Raw genomic sequence first — 17,667 nt, 5'->3', positions numbered from 1 at the left:
CAGACTTAGCTACAGACCAATTTGTTAGAGGCATCTTCTCCACTGAGGTTCCATTTCCCAAATGCCTCTAACTTAATGCCTGTCCAGCCAGGTAGTCCAACATGTCCATCACTGCGGACCCTTCCAATAACCTCTGTCACCAAGTTTCATGGCACAAACGTTCCTGTAAGCACTAGATACTTCTGCTAGGGAATGTCCACATGCAAAGTCTCCAGGAGACTTTGGTCTCATTGGAGGCCAGGATTGGGGAGAGCACATTCTCACTGGTGTTATCTTGAGTAAAGAAATTTATCAAGGAGCCTGAGCCTTCCCTTCTGTAAAATGGGAGTAACAAAAGTGTCAGCTCCTGGGGTGTCATGGGGATGGAATAGCACAGCACATCAAATGGTTATCCTGTACTGCAGCAAGAAACTCAAACCACATTATAGTTCTTAAAGATGAACCCATACTCGGAGAGGCAAAGCCAGCTTTCTTTGTGAGACACCGGGTATATCAACCATACTCCTGGGCAGGTTCTAGGCCCAGGGGAGTAGGACAACAACAAACTGGACAGAATGAGTTTGAGAGAGAGAGAGAGAGAGACAGACAGACAGACAGACAGACAGAGACACAGAGACAGACACAGAGCCTTGCAAACATGAGGTTGGGTGGGAAGAGGGGTGAGGGAGGATATGGAAGGAGGGGTAAATTTGACCAGAATATATTATATGTAATTTTTAAGGAATTAATAAACCCACTGTATGTATGAAATATATATATCCAAAAATGAAAATTACTAATTACTAGCAAAATGAGATGAATCCCAGACAGGGAAAAGTTAGTAAATTACAAAACTGGATCAAGACCACACTAGAGAGCTGTTTCACATTGTCTCTGATGAACACACTGTCATAGGCACACTGAAAATACCACCCACCTCTAGGGAAATGAGATGCCACCTTGGCAACACTGCAGTAGCTGCCACTTAATACTCAGGGGACAGCCTGAGTCACTGGCTTGTACAGGTGGGTTCATGCATCAATTTCCTATGACTTTGAATCTGAGCCTATGAAGTCTACTGCTGTTAAATCCTGGAGCAGTTTTTGATACAGTTTCACAATCCTCGTCTTTAGGTCACAGAGCCTGAAGGCCCAGGAAGCCCTCTGGGAGTGCCCATGAACAGTCCTTGGCCAGAGTGGATTTTTCTGAATCTATGGGGCAATCAATAGCACCTCGGAGCAGTCAGAGAAGTCTTTGAGACTTGTCTGAATTTACACATCGGATCAGACACACAGGCTGTTTGGGCTTAATAAGACCTCAGAGATCAACCAGTCTGGGGCTGTTATTCTCCACAGGAATACACTGAGGCTCAGGGCTGGGGACACGACTTGTCTGATGTCACCTATTAATGACAGAGCTGTACCCGTAATTCATCCCTCCATACCAGCAGGCCAGGGCTTAACAGACCAGCACTCCTGACACACACTGGCAGAACACATTACAGTATGAAAAGCACCCTTAAGCAATATGCTAGGCACTCAAAACAGGGGAAGAGCATTTGGGGTACAGTTACAATGAAGCCTGGGGAGCACTGCTTTCCTGGACAAGGAGGATGTGGGCTGAGGGCTCATCATCTTACTCACTGGGGGCCTCAGCCCAGAGCTGACGGCTCTAGTGTGTGGAAATACATCTGGTGACAAGTGAGTGCCCCAACTAGACTACTGTCCTGAGTACAAAAACTAATGGGTGGTCCCAGCCAGCATGGCAGCATTCAGCACAGGGCTGGGCACGAGGCAGGGCTTGTTCCAGGGGACTTGAGGTTGTGCAGGCTCAGTGCTGTCTCTGCATGGGGGGCTAAGTTCTCTGTGAGTCCAGCTGGGAAGTAGCAGTGATCTCTCTTCCTAGGCACAGCCCCCTGCCCCCTCTCCTAGTACAGTCTGAATGCCAAGGACAGGGCACTAATCAAGGGTGGTCTTGGTGGAACTCTCAGGAAACTACCCCAGCTCCTTCTACTGCTATAGTTCTACTCCATTTTTATGTTCTCTCCTTTTTTCCAATGCTTAATTCCTTCTCAGGCACCAAGGAATCTGACACTGTTTTGAGTTAGTCCAGATTGGTGGACAGGAATTCTCCCAAGGGAGGCTCTGTGAAAGGAGTTGGAAAAGATACACAGTCAGACAAATCCTGACATCTGCAGTCATCAGACTCTTCCCTCAACAAGCCACTGTGTTAGTTCTAGTGCGTAGGATTTCCCAGAGACCACCATTAGTTCTGTCCTGTTACCATTAGTATTAAACTCACTAGATTTGTCTGTCCCAGTCAGGGGGCCAATCACTGGGCAGCGGAACTGTCAGTGCTGAATCAAGTGACCATACAGATGTGGAGTCACATGTGGTGTACGTTCCCTTGTATCACTGTAGTGACCTGGCACCAGGCTAGGAAGATGGAGGATCAGTTACCTCGTGAACATATCAATTCTTCACAGGTACCTGACTAAAAACTACACAAAAGAACTGTCTCGTTCACACAGCCACTCAGAACGATGCATACCACACAGGCAGGAGGAAGAACAGAGCCCTGGACGCAGCTGCCTGCTCTCATTGGCTGGCCTTGTGGTGCATCCTGAACGTCCCTATTGCAAAGTTCTGCTTGTGGTTACTCACTAGAAGATGAAGCCACAGCTGTGCTGACTAACAGTCTTTTGGTGATGTGGGAAGAGTCTAGGGTGACAGATGACAAGGCAAAGGAGGTAAGTTAGCAAAACTGGCTCAGCTGCCGCATGGTCTCTTGGTCTGAGGCTGTTGAGAAAAGTAGATGAGAGGCAGAGTTCTTTGAATTCCGTGAAATACCACAATTATGAGACTTTGAAGCCAGCTTATGCTGCACGCAAGACCCTGGCCCCCTGCCCTCTGAGGAGGGGGTGTTCTGAGCCAGCATATACAGTGCGAGGCCAAGGACAGAGTTACATGGTCAGGGTTGGTTGTAACTCTGTGTTGTATAGCAAGTGGTATTATCATGGTGGTATCTTGATCCTCTTCCTTGTTTCTTGTCTTATTTTCTTTTTTTTAAAAAAGATTTATTTATTTATTATATATAAGTACACTGCAGCTGTCTTCAGACACACCAGAAGAGGGCATCTGATATCATTACAGATGGTTGTGAGCCACCATGTGGTTGCTGGGATTTGAACTCAGGACCTCAGGAAGAGCAGTCAGCGCTCTTAACCACTGAACCATCTCTCCAGCCCCCTCTTGTCTTATTTTCTGTGAAGCCTTTTTTCCCCTAGTGCCACAAAAAATACCTACTGACAGCATACTATAAACTCTAGGCCATGGGGGGCACTCAGCATCTGACCCCCACCTAGTTTTGAGACAGGGTTTCTCTATATAGTCCTGGCTGTCTTAGAACTCACTCTGTAGACCAGGCTGGCTTTGAACACAGAGATCCACCACCTCGGCCTCCAGTACTGGTACTAAAGGTGTGCAGCGCCATAATTTCAGTGTCTACAAGCCTACTTGCCGCTACTAGCCCTGGCATACAGGACCCTACTCACAGAAGGTTAAGTTAATGGAAGTTGTCTCAACTTGGTATCAGCACAGGTAAGGTTCACACTTCAAGGCATCTGAACTCTCAGGCTCGTGAGGAGGGGAAGCAGACATGTTGTATCATGTTGATACAACATTCTCGACTGCTTTAGAGAAACAGCCACAGACAGGATCAGGTCTAATGGAGGGAGGAGGTATGGTAGCTGGCTGGCACTATCTAAGGGAGAGTGGAGGATGACTCAGAGCCAGGGAGGAGCAGAGGTGGCTGGAAACAACGTCTTCCTCTGTGAAAGCCAGGTTGAGAATGTCTGAGGCATCTTTGGTATTATAGCTGGGGTCTGGCACTAGGCTTCAGTCCCAATCCCTTAGAAACTTACTATATCCTGATGAAGGAACAGGAGGGAAAGCAAGTTAGTTAGTGGCTATTAAACAATAGTTACGGGGGCTGGAGAGATGGCTCAGAGGTTGAGAGCACTGACTGTTCTTCCAGAGGTCCTCAGTTCAATTCCCAGCAACCACATGGTGGCTCACAACCATCTGTAATGGGATCCGATGTTCTCTCCTGATGTGTCTGAAGACATTGACGGTGTACTTATATACATAAAATAAATCTTAAAAAAACAAACAAAAAAACCCACCAATAGTTACATGCCTCTCACACGCTATTACCTCATCAAATCCTTTGGGCCTCAGTTTCCTCAGTCATGAACTGGGGTTACAATGTCGATGTAGCAATAGAGTAAATGAGGTAGCAAACATTGTATGATGTGAACTGTTAGTGAACTTGAGTAGGACGGCACAGACAGGGTTTGCATCCAGGGCGGGTTACCTGAAGCCGAGTCTCCTCAGATAACTGTTCTGTGGTGTCAGTTACTAGTACACAGAGTCTGGTTCCTCGAGTGCCAGTACATACTACACAGACTAAATGATAGCAGCTGATAACTCTTTCACAGTTCACTACGGATAATCAACATCGTGCAGTGTTAGGGCTAGAACTGAGGGGTTCATGTACAGGTAAGCGATCCTCCTTGAGCTGCATTCCTAGTCTCCTATTTGGAGCGTGCGTGTGTATGTGTGTGTGTATTAACAGAATCTACTAGTGTTTTATAGTCAGAGATTGGTTGAAAACTGGTTTACATTTGAGACTTACAGAGCAAAGCTTGAGTGCCTCTCATCCTGACTTTCTTAGAAGCAAATGGCAGATGGTAACTAGAGTGTGGGCCCCTTCTGCACCATCAGAAGACAGACAGCTGCAGCCGCAGGGCAGAGAGGCCCAGGTTTCCTCCTTCTGTTGTGTGGGTCTGCATACCATGGGTTCGTGTGGACGGTAGCTCTCTGTGGGGTAAGCAGGGATGCTGGGTGAATGCTGCATAGAGGGGCTCACCACAGGGTCACAGGAAATCTGACGTGACTGACACGGATGGATGGGTAGAGAGAACTATCCATCAGTGTCAGGAATGATCCGAAGCACCTGGCTAGTCAGGTGAAATAAAAGAAATGATTTACTCATCTCAGAATGTGGCTGCTCACTTAAATACTCATGGAGAGAGAGAGAGTACTGTTTGAGGCCCTAAACTTTGGGTTGAACTAAGGCCAAGAATTCCTGATAGCCGTGTGTAAGTGTGTACTGCGAGTTGAGGGGGTTGTCATGTGCTTTGTAAGGAGGGAGTGTCTGAGGGTAGACACCTGACTTGATCCACCCGGGAACTTACCTATTACACGACACAATACTCCAGGACAGCTCATCTGACTGTTACAAGGTTGGAGAAGCTGAGATCTAGAAAAGTGTAGCTCCACACAAAACAGCACATGTTCCTGTGTGCTCACTTGGGAGAGGGCTGTCTTAGCTTGGGTTATATTGTTGTGAAGAGACACCATGACCATGGCAACTCTTATAAAGGGAAACATTTAATTGGCGCTAGCTTATAGTTTAGAGGTTCAGTCCATTATCATCAGGGTAGAAAGCACCGAGGCATGCAGGCAAATATGGTACTAGAGAGGTAGCTGAGAGTTCTATATCTGGATCAGCAGGCCGCAGGAAGAGAGAGTGACGTTGGGCTTGGCTTGAGCATCTGAAACCTCGAAGCCCTGCCCTCACTGACACATCTACTCCAACAAAGCCACACCTCCTAACAGTGCCATTCCCTGTGGGCCTATGGGGCATTTTCATTCAAACTATCACATAGGTCAACCCCCTTCTGGAGGGTTGGGAGAGATACTGAATGGAGGACCTTGAGCAGGCCGAGTAAATGCTTTTACCCAAGCTCATACCAACCCTAGACAAGTCTTCTTTCTGAGCAGTGTTTTGCCTTTTATCTCTAGGAGAGGCACCAGAGACAAGCATCCCTAGTGAATAGAATACTCCAAGTTTTATGGTCTTAACTTTGCTTTTGAGCTATGCAGCTCTGGCTGAACTCCTGGACAGGGCAGAACTGAGGCTCAGACAGTTTTAAGTCGGCTGAAGATCAGTTGCCTATCTCTTAATGAGGAAGCGGAATGAATATTCAGCTTCCATATGGCAAGCTCCAGTCAGTAAAATTGGGAGGAGGCCTGGGGAGATGACTCAGTCAGTAAAGTGCTTGTGATAGCAGCCTAAGGACTTGAGTTAGGATTCTCAGAACTTAAGTAAAAAGGCAGTACTAAGATATCACAGGCAGGAGGATCCCAGGGGCTCGCTGCTTGGCCAATCTAGCCAAATTGGTAAGTTCCAAGGTTGGTCAAAGACCCTGTCTTAAAAGATAACATGGGGATCAGCTGAATGAAGGTACCTGAGGTTGTCCTGTGGTCTCTATAGGCTCACATACCTGCACACATGTACGCTTGGGAAAGAATGCTGGAAGAGCTTTTTGAGGCCCAGGACATATTAGCTAGGTTCAGATTAACGCCAATGCCAGAGATTTTATTGTGAAAAATATAAACTTAGCAATTTTAGAATTAGATTAAATCATTATCTCCTTATGCAACAGACAAACAAGGCCATATGGGAGAGAGATATGGCAGGGTAATAAGTCAGCTCCCTCACTGTGTGAGCCTGGTCCTCTCCCAGCTTTTCCCCTCCCCATGCATGGGATCTTTGTTAGAGTGCAGAGGTCGTGAGCTGGGTGGACCTGAGTTCCAGACAGTACTGTCACCAGCCTGAGTGGAGTGAGTTGGGGATGAGGCTATCTCTGTCCCTCTTCACCACCTCTGTCAGGTGGGATGGCAAAACCTGCCACCTTCTAGGGAGTAAGGAGTGCAAAGGAGGCAATTAGCACTCAGATACAGTGGACACCTGAACAACACAGCCATGATGATGATGATGATGGATTAATATTATGTTGACTACTATGGTGACTTTTCTATTCCTGGTAGGTTTAAGTAAAAGCAGAAATTCAGTGTTTAACCAGAGCAAATCAAGTCCAAATATTAGTTGAAAGTGAGTACTAGATTTTCTAGTGAGACCCAAATATAACCTGTAAGCTCATTAAGAAGCTTCCTAAACAAGGAAGCTCCGAGGTTGGGGGTAAGGATAGGTGCACAGCAGACATACCCAGGACCAGAGGGGCCATGGGACTTCTCAAGTCTGTCCATCTGAGGACAGTCTCAAGTGAGTTCTCTTTCTAATCTTCTGCTTCATAGAGAAGACAAAGATATAACCCTTGGGTGGAAAAGGATGTACTTTTTTTAAAGATTTATTTTATTATATATAAGTACAGTGTAACTATCTTCAGGCACACCAGAACTCATTACAGATGGTTGTGAGCCACCATGTGGTTGCTGGGAATTGAACTCAGGACCTCTGGAAGAGCAGTCAGTGCTCTTAACCTCTGAGCCACCTCTCCAACCCAAGAATGTACTTTAAATTTCATCGTTTGACAATTCCTCAGAAACCAAATTCTCTTTAGTCACCCAGGCCACAGAAGAGCTGTGTGTGACTTCTCTCTACACACACTCACCTAACTGCACGTCAGTTGTGAACCGCAGTCTGTGGATCATGCTGACTTTGAATGACTTATAATGGTGGCTGCTAAGCATATCCTGCACTGTAGCAATGTCAATTTGTGAATCCTCCTCGAAAACTCCGTCTGCCCTTGAACCTGGGGAGGAAAAGAACAGTTTAACACATAAAGATACATGAGGCTTGGCAAATGGTGTCTGCTTAAAATGCTTTGGGATAAATTAAAATAGTACGGGCTATTTAATTTGGAGGGGAAGGCTGAGCGATGACTTAATAATGCCATTCCAGTAAACAGAGTGCTATCGTATTAATCATCCAACAGTTAATTCCACAAACACTGCCTATGCCAAGGCCGGCCCTCAGCTGGGCAGTGGAGACAGGCGTGAGCGGGATCAAGCAGCTCCACTGAGAAGGTCAGACTCTGGGAGTGTGGTGGTCATGAAAGTCATTGAAGCTCCTTGAAGAACCCCGACCCTTCCAAATCCCTAACCTGTGCTCCAGTGTCCCCTGCCTCAGGCGGAAGCCTCTTTCTTGCTGGCCTTAGGACTGCTGAGCTGCCTTTGAGATCTGGACACAAGATCTTCTGGCTCATTTCTCTAAAGGCTTCACTGATCACCCACCCACCCACTCACACACTCACACATTAACTCACCCACTCACTCGCTCGCTCACACACTGACTCACACTCACACATTCACTCACTCATTCACTCACACTCACACTCTCACACAAGTACTCGCTTGCTCACTTACCCACTCACTCACTCACATGTAATATGACGTAGTAATATGACGTAGGTGACAAATGGGAAGACCGGTGCTCTACAAGTCTCTCTGGATCTAAGGCCTCTTAAATGAAGCCCCTTCCTACAGCCAGCAGCTAAGGAACGGCAGCTTATGAACTGGCTGAACGGTCTTCCAATCTCTCACTGTCCTCACAGCACCTTCTCTCACATCCTCCCAGACTGCAGACTGGTTACACCAGGCAAAGGCAAACCATGGTTCAGTCTCCAGAGTCTGTCTGCGGTGACACTTCTGAGGTGAAATTGCTAGGCCTTGTTGATAGCCCAGACTACTCCTTCAGCTCCACCCTAGAACAGCCAAAATCTTCTTCCTCAGGCTGGCTCAGACTTCACCTTGTCAGTGAGATCTGTGTTGGTGGCTGACACACACGTATAGTAGCTGGTATATACTGGACCCACAGTTGGGCAGACCTACTTCAACTCTCACCTCTGCCTTTAATTTGCTATGTGATCTTAGCCAAGTGACTACCTCTATGAACTCACCCCAATATTCACAGAACATAAAAACTCATGTAAAGAATCTAATGCATAAAATGATTAAAAACACTAGCCAGAGGGGCTGACACCCAGCTCATCCTTTGGCCTGTGAAGTGGCTGCTCTGTTGTAACATGGGAGTCTCACATAGGTAAGTCAAGCTTCTTATTTGCCTTTATGCTTTCTCCTGAGAAGAGCATACACAACTGGTGTGTTCACACTAAACTTGCTAAATAAACAATGGCCACTCTGCTACCCAGGTCAGCCATGACGCCAAGTCCTTCATTCATGTTACGCCTCATGACAACATGGAGGGTCCTGGAATTTCCCATCTTACATTGATGGGAAGCTAAGCCATAGTCCAAGCCACACACGCTAGCTACAGACAAACCATAGGGAAGTTCAGGGACTCCTTCAGATGGAGTGAGTGGGAGAGAAAGCACTAGCTTTGGGTATCAGTGTAAAATGGCTGTTCTGCAACCTGACCACCTCATGCTTCCTTTGCCTAGGCTGACCTCTCGGAGACGTCAGTGTCCTTTTCTTTGGCACTGAACTCAGCTGTTAGGAACTGTATAGTCTGCCCCTACGCACTACGGCTTCTCACATGGATAGCACCCGTGATAGGCTGCACCATTGGGAAGGACGGGATGCACCTTGGACACAGTCCCCGTTTTAGAGCATACTGCACATGCTCAGAGCCCCCTGTTTCCTGGCTCACTCCCTACTAGTCTCCTACCTATCCCTTCTCAAAAGCCTGGCTCAAATGAGGCTCCAGGAAGGGAGATTTCCCCTGACTCCGAGCCCCCAAATCTAGTACTGTCCTGACACTGCGTCCATATCTTCTACTGAACAGTGACCAGCGAGTGATGATCTGTTTCTGCCTCTAGACTGTAAGCCACAGAAGGGTAGTCAGCAATGTCTGTGGCTCACCCCTGTAGTCAGTCCTAGCTACTGTGCAGAGAAAGCAGGAGCCCAGTGCAAGTGCAGTGTGAGCACCAGGTGCTGTGTTCAGAGAGGCCATGACTTAACCAGCATCCTCTTGCAGGACAAACTGAGTGACATGCCATCTCTGCAAGAGCCATCTGTTGACTGGTTTCATTCTTTGAAGCACTGGTGATTTGCCACAGATCATGGTCTTCAATGTTTCCTGGGAAACATGACATCAGAACAAGGGCTGGGGAAAGTTTAACACAGACACTTTCTCCAAACTACATTTTAATAAAAACATAACTGCTAAATGCATTTATTTCTATTTTAGGACTTTTGTATACAAAATTATACAGAAAGCAGGCCTGATTTCTTTTCTTTCTTTCTTTCTTTCTTTCTTTCTTTCTTTCTTTTTTTTTTTTTTTTGATTCTTTTTTTCGGAGCTGGGGACCGAACCCAGGGCCTTGCGCTTCCTAGGTAAGAGCTCTACCACTGAGCTAAATCCCCAGGCCCCAGTCCTGATTTCTTAAATACCGAGGCCCACCTTTGCTACCCGAGAATGACTCACTAGACAGAGTCGAATTAGACAGAGGTTAGCTCTGAATTCCAAGGCATCTGGAACTTTAACTAATTGGTCTTTCCTAAACATTACAGGTATTTGATTTGGAAAGAGTAATAGCTCATTAAGCTAAAATGCCAATTACTGAAAACAACAACAACAAAACCACACACTTAAGATTTTTACATTTTATGTTGGATTAAAACCAATTTAAAAATTACTATAACATGACATACAATTTTTTTTACTGGGAAATTTCAATGCCAGCTGCTAATAAAGCATCTCAGCTGCAAATGATAATTCAGATGCTTTTAGATAAAGTGGTGCATAAATATGGCTAGAAATTGATTTAGCTTCTTGCAGAAGCTGCTGAAGAATGACACATTCTGTTTAATACACCAGTTAATGTGTCCTAAAAGCTCAAACAAGTGCCAGTTTTCATGGCTAACTTTACTGTGGGAGATTAATGAAAACTTTATATTTTGCTGAAATGTTAATAATGGGCAGATGAGGTGATAGGATTTCAGTCAAGGTCTAAAGCTACAGAATAACCGGCAAGGCTTGTCAATTTCCTTCTATTAATTTTGTCCAAGACTTTCATAGCTGGAGCTGGTTCAGCACTAATGCTTTACACACTGACCTTCTGCTCTGCCAGGGAAAATCCACACGTTTCAGTCCCTGACGCCTTGCCCTGATGACTCTTAAGATCCAGAAGGCAGAGCATCAAGGGATGCCTGCCCCCTGGTGCTCAGTCCCGCATCCCCTCCAAGCAGGTCACCTATGGAACTGGACAGTAGCTCCCAAGTTCACTGCCAGTTTTCAAGTGGGCCCAGAGAGCCCGAGTGCAGGGCTTGTCTGTTGTGCACGTGTCTTGCCCTCCTGTACGGAGTGTGGAATGTGAGAAGGTACTGGCAGGAAAGGCTCTTGATTCTCGGGAACTCAGGACCCAGTTACAGAACACAAAGCAACCAGAGAAGCAGACGAGCCCAACGAACGGGGTCTGCGACAGGCCCCCCCATCTCATGATGGATACCTGAAGCAGAGCACCGCATGAGCAGTGTTTGAGGACTGGAAAATGCAATAGGTTGATGTGTAAACCTTTTGTGCCTGTACCCTGGAGAAAGGGGAACCCAAGCAGCCATGCAGACACTAGGGCTTGTGCCATTTGCATATGGAAATCATTGCTGTACTACCGACTTCACATTTAAACCCTACTTCTGTTCAAGATGACATTTGATCTTCTCAAAGTGCAAAGTAGAGAACCAGAATGTCTTAAAAACAAACACACAAAACCCCTCCCCAAACCATTAATTTAATTGAGATATAACCCTTTGGTATTTTGTTAAATTAGCAATTAAAAAGGTCACAAGCAATTAAATAAGACAAAAGCCACACTGTGTTCATCTACATTAAAGCTGAAGTGGATCTTCTCAGCAATGACAAGATAAATTGTAATGGTGCCTTCAAAGACTTCACAGTGTACTCTGTCAAAGTCGTGAGTGGTAATGTCTCTATGTGCTGTGCATTACCATAATGTATTGTGTCAAAACGCTCAGGTTGCAGGATCTCAAAGCTGAATGTGACAGATTACATTTTGAGGGTGGGGTTTAGTGTTTGTTGGTGCAGATGGACTAACGAGAAGGCTCTGAGAAGGTGAAGCTCGGAAGGGCCTAGGGACAACAGGGAATCTTAGACGAAGCAGTCCAATTCGCTGGAGTAAAACCAGGAGGACCTCGGACCTGGTCTCGGGGGAAGAAAGACCAAGCAGGCTGGTGTGAGAAATACAAAGGGAAGCAGAGGAGGTAGTAAGGGAGTCGAGTCCAAGGTGAAGAGGAAGGAGTGGGTGCTCGAGACTGACCGTGGGCATAAAGTGAGATGCAGACTAAAACCTGCTCTGGGTTTATAGTGACTGGGACAGGACTGGGCTCTGGAGCCCCTGTGTTCCTTTGGTTTGTTTCATTCACCTTCTCCTCTCAGGTGGTACTAAAAACAGTTCCTACACCACCGACACCCATGCCCACCCCTGTGACCCCAGGACAAGAGAATGTGGACTAGAACAGTGAATTCAAAACCAGAGGTCCACAAGTGTGTGTAGGCCTGGGCCAGTGGTGGGCACATCTAGCTCCAAGCTCCCTTCAGGGTCCTACGGTCCTATACTGTTTTCACAGTAACAGTAAAACATCTTTTGCCTTTTATGCTCATTCCCTTACAAGTGCACAGCATAATAAAGAGCTCTGGTTCCATGTTGCAATTAACCTTTAGGAAACTATCACTTGAATTTTGATATAAATGAAAATTAATACCAACAATTATCTGAAAAGGGTACAGAAACTCTCTCCTCTGTTTCAACCACGTATCTGTGTTAAGACAAATTGTCTTCCTACACTACAGCCCAAACAATGTAGTGCGACAAGCCACATGCAGCAGCGGAGGTGAGGATCTGGAACATCCTGGTAACCTGCAGGGGCGAGCTTGCAGCATGGCTGGGCCCCAGCTCAGGCGCACATCGTTTGCCTAGCACATGTGAGGCCCGGGTCACAGCAGGACAGCTCAGCATGCACGAACCAGGCATGGATATGCACACCTGTACCACTAGCATGGGGAGATTATGCTCAGTACAAAAAGACTTCAAGGTCAGTCTGGCTACAGGACAGCCTGCCTCAGGCCTGGGAGTAACAGGAGCTTCTCTTCACATCATCATTTTAAAGAAAATCTAGCTTTGTTTTTTTCACAAAAGCGGTTATGCTAACAGTTCCACTGTTTTTAATGACTTAAGAAACACAACTTCCTGTCTATCTTTTAGGAATAGACACACCTGCAATGTCTCAGTTCAGTTCCCAGCACCAAAAAGGAAGTGGAATGATTTGTTTTGTCATTGTGTATTGTTTTGATTTTGGGAATTTTTTTTTTTTCCCGGAGCTGGGGACCGAACCCAGGGCCTTGCGCTTCCTAGGCAAGCGCTCTACCACTGAGCTAAATCCCCAACCCCGATTTTGGGAATTTTTGTTTCCTGTTTTATCTTTATTTTTGAGACAAGGTATGTCTATGTGTCTTAGGATGGCCTGGAACTCTCAATCCTCCTGCTTCAGGCCTTTTTGGTGCTGGTGATTGAACCTGAGGTCCTAAATGAGCTAATCTGATCTAATCCCCAGCTACCCTGAGTAACTTCAAGCATGTAAAGGGTGGTAGCACAAGCGGGATGAGAACTGCTGACTTGGTGGTGGGTAGGCCCTTCCTGTCCTTGGTGCCCATTCAGATGCCATGATGGGACACAGAAGTGGATTCAGACCTGTGTGCGTGTGCTGCGCCCCGACAACAAACTCAGCTAAAAGCTTCTATAAGCAGGAGCGAGTCTGCTTTCAGTGCTGAGAACTAAGGCTAACTACACTTCCCCATTTCAGAAAGGCTTTCATACAGGTGATTTTATAGACACCAAGGGAATCATTTAGAGGCATATGGCTTTTTTTTTTTTTTTTCTCAAACAAGTACTCATTAAGTCAATGCTCAGATGGACTCAGATGCTTGCTATTGGCAGGTTTCTGTGTCTATAGAGCAAGTTACACAGGACTTTCAAGTTCATCCTTTGGATCAGTGGGTCTCAGACCAAGTCTAAAAGGCCTAGGCTACTGCAAGTTAACACGACTTCAGTCTCCTGTAAGAAGCCTAGAACCTAACCAGAGGGTAAGCATTCTCTCCCATATCCTTGCCTTTCAATTTCTTATGTTTGTACCTGTTGACCTGTTTCTTCCAACCCAGAATAAATAGCACAAGACAGATGCTGGGCCACGCAGGGGATGAGCTGGCAGGGTTCTCAGATGATAAGACAGGGTAGGAATTCTGAACAATGAACTATGCAGAGTGAGTGAGTATTCAGAAGAGTAAGGGCTTGCCTTTGGCTGGAGAAGGGAGGGAGAGGGACCGGGGAGTACAGGAGAGGAGTCTAAAGGTAGGCACACAGAAAAGCATGGCTGTGTAAGGAACTGGCTGGGAAAGGAAAACAAACCTTGGTTCCCTCGACTGTACCCCAAAGTCTTGCAATCCCTTCCACTCTCCAACTATTCCTGTGCCAAGGTGGACTCTGCTCGGGTTGTCCCACGTAGCCAGGACGCCCTTTCTTCTTCAAAGTCTAGTACAATAGAGCCTTCCTTGGCTTCTCTCTTAAAAAGTTGTAGTGGTCAGGGGAAAGCTCTCATTGTGTCTCTTTCACATAAACATCTGTAGTCTCCTTGTGCAGAGTTACTCCTACAGGCAGGCCATGTCCACACTGTGTGGTATACTGTACGCCAGTGGGCCCATGCAAACATAAGCTTTGATCTGAGAAGTTCTGCGTGTGATCAGAATCCCTTCCACAGAGGGGTGCATGGAGGACAGGGATTCAGCCCTGCAGTTATTCAGTGGACACATACATACTATATAGTACATACCATATGTTCAGCACTATGGACATGTCATCTCCTTTCATTTCCCAGTCTTTTTAGGTCAGATGATATCCTCCTCCAACAGGTGAGAAAAGTAATGCTCAATATGTCTTCAGGGTCTATGGTCCTGCATCTGTGAGGCTGAGCTGGGAACTGAACGGCCTGTGTACTCATTCATGGCTTCCTTTGGGTAAAGGCATTCATTTCTTCAACGGGCTAGAGCTGGACAACTCTACAGGCCATAACTGCATTGAGGAAATGGACTATGAACATGCCTGCCCCGCTGGAACAAAGGAAACAGGAGCAAGGCTTAAATTTCAATGTCTCTCTTCCAGGCAGACTCAATGCTGGACGCCTGAGTGAGTCGTGGAGAAAACTCTTCCTTAGTGCTCTGCATCCATCACTTTTTTTCCAGAAGCCGTTTAGTCCCCAAAGTCCCATAAGCACAAAGCTTCCCCTCTATTAAACACTTCCCTTCAGCTGCTAGTCATTTTCGCTGGTCTCTAGAAACGATCAATAGGTGATATACTAGACACACATAGACCCTCTACAGTACTCTCTTTAAAGCCACCAGGATCACACAGTAGGATACAGGATGTGCTACAATCTGAGTAGGGATCCTTGCTGTCAGTGTTTAATTGACTGAACTCCTGGAGCCAGAGGCAGTGTGCTGGAGGACTTCCTACGTTGAGATGACAGCTCTCCCTCAATAAATCAAGGTAATATTGCTTTATGAGGTGGTCAGAAAGAAGCAGCTTCAGGCTTGCAGAATTTCTGATGAGGACAGATGACAGAAGGGGCCGCCTAGCCCTCAGCTCACCCTCCCTCATGCTTAGGCCAGGGTGGTCTTCCCAGTGCTAAGCACACTCTCCTGTCTTGAGGCTTCAGATGGGCAGTAGCTTACAACATTCTCTTAGTATTGTTTGACTCATTTTTCACTTTCCTCAAAGAAGCCTGCTCCTCTAGAAAGCCACTGAAAAGCTGCCTTTGCTAAGTAAACACCCTGACTCTTCACTTGAGCCCACCGAGTAGCAAAAGCACAGGCCAGTCTGTCTTCATTTTGTATGGACCTCTGACAGAGGCGAATGACTGACTTCCTTGAGTTCTGTTGAGTCACAAGAGCAAAACCAGGCAGGACAGAGCCCTCTCCCATTCGTTAGAGGGGAGGCTTCAAACTAAGGGGGTAACCGATAAACAGCATAACTGTTTATCTGAGCACCTCGCTGGAGGGAGCACAGCTGAGCCACGATGGGCCAGTGATGGGCAGAACCACAGCTGGAGTAGACGGCATTCCTCGTGCCCTCCACTTAAACCCAAGCCTCTCTCAGCACCTGAAAGCAGACTTGGGCATGGCTGAGTCCTTCATTTTTCCCCCTGCTGTTGCGGCCACACTGGGGAAATCTCTTTTCTCTGACTTTCACCCTCCCGCGTCTCTCCAGTATATCACAACTAGGTTTTTGCTACCCACTCTTCAACCCTAAAGCTGTCACTGATCATAACCGAGATCCAATGTGTACTGGCTGCTTTTCTGTGTCAACCTGACACAAGCTGGGGTTATCAGAGAGAAAGGAGCCTCAGTTGAGGTAAGGCCTCCCTGAGATCCAGCTGTAAGGCATTTTCTCAGTGACAAAGGAGGGAGGGCCCAGCCCACTGTGAGTGATGCCATCTCTGAGCGAGCCAGTAAGCAGCATCCCTCCATGGCCCCTGCATTAGTTTCAGGCTCCTGCCCTGTGTGAGTTCCTGCCCTGACTTCCTTTGGTGATGAACAGCAATGTGAATGTGTAATAAGCTGAATAAACTCTTCTCTCCCCAGCTTGCCTCTTAGTCACGGTGTCTCACTGCAGCAATAGAAACCCTGACTAAGACATGATGTTGGCCTGTAAAGGACAAATGAACAAATACACATTCAATGTGAACACAGCTGCCTTCGAGAGCTGGAGCGTGACCATTTTCAGGGTGGGACACAGGGCTCATGATGGGTTTGCTTGCAACTTCGGCTGCAAAATTCCCATCCCTCCTTCCTTCAAGATGTCTTTGCTTCTGCTCAGGACACGAGGATAGTAGTGGGGTTTTCACTGGACAGTTTACACAGCAGAATACCTATGGACTAGGAAAATCTGACCAACACCGAGGTGGCTCTCTCCCTGATTCTGGAAATCAAGAAGTAGAACACACCACTGGAGGAAACCCACCTCTCATCTAGCCACTGCAGGAATGTCACCTGATGTATTACCAAAACCATTACTGGGGGCAGCGGGGCACATTCTGGGGCCAGGAGCCGACTGGAAGAGAGTGAGGCTCTGTGCCCTCACTTAGAGCCCAGACAGGGTTTGTGGCTCGTCAAACATGTTTCCTTACTGCTCTAATGTACCAGTGTATCGCTTAATGAAAGTTCTTAATTGTAATTCAATTAATTACATACACAGAGTCCCCAATTACATTTTCCAATAAGACATTGGCTGTGGTACAGGTCTAAATGCACTTAACCAATTTTAATATATTAAGACCAATTTCCCTTGAATACTAATTACTACCTAATGATAAAATGAAGGGGGGGGTTTGAGAAAGGGGGAGAGAGAAAAAGTCAATTCATGTGGAAGTTCTTAGCCCATGTAGCACAATGAGAGCTTTCATTACTTAAAAAGCTCCTGTGGACAGGGCACAGGTTTGCTTCCTATCAAGGTCAGCACAGCTTTTAGCCCCAGGGGGTCCACTCCTCCTTTGCCAAGGGAACTGTGGAGGCGCTAAGAGGGTACTAGGAGGGCTCTGAGACATGGGTTTGGTAATGGCCACCCTCACAGGGGTACACCGTGGTTCATTATGAGCTTCTAAGGCATTGTGTCATTTGCTTCCACAGTTGACACTCAGAACAACACTGCATGGTGGGATCACCGTGACATGGAGAAACAAGGTTCACAGATTTGCCCACATGACGAAGCGATGCCAGACACCTTACCTTTTCTCCTACACACAACACAGGACCAACTGGCCCCTGCTAACAGACAGCAAGAGGTGGACAGGAACT

The 17,667-nt window shown here is 46.7% G+C and overlaps 1 protein-coding gene across 16 annotated transcripts in view; it reads right to left on the bottom strand.

Moving 5' to 3' along the window:
• Mapkap1 (MAPK associated protein 1) overlaps window positions 1–17,667 on the bottom strand; it is a 202,646-nt gene that overhangs the window by 31,932 nt on the left and 153,047 nt on the right. For 15 of the 16 annotated variants that reach the window (XM_039104765.2, XM_063283509.1, XM_063283505.1 and 12 more), the window contains one exon: window positions 7,460–7,600. The exons of the other annotated variant lie outside the window; for it this stretch is intronic. In XM_039104765.2, coding sequence (XP_038960693.1) covers window positions 7,460–7,600 — 141 coding nt within the window. The remainder of the gene's footprint in view (window positions 1–7,459; window positions 7,601–17,667) is intronic. 16 annotated transcript variants of the gene reach the window in all.

The sequence above is a fragment of the Rattus norvegicus genome, chromosome 3 (assembly GCF_036323735.1).
Source record: "Rattus norvegicus strain BN/NHsdMcwi chromosome 3, GRCr8, whole genome shotgun sequence".
In the NCBI taxonomy this organism is placed as follows: domain Eukaryota; kingdom Metazoa; phylum Chordata; class Mammalia; order Rodentia; family Muridae; genus Rattus; species Rattus norvegicus.
The sequence above is the reverse complement of the archived record's forward strand: the minus strand, read 5'-3'. Positions and strand labels throughout refer to the sequence as shown.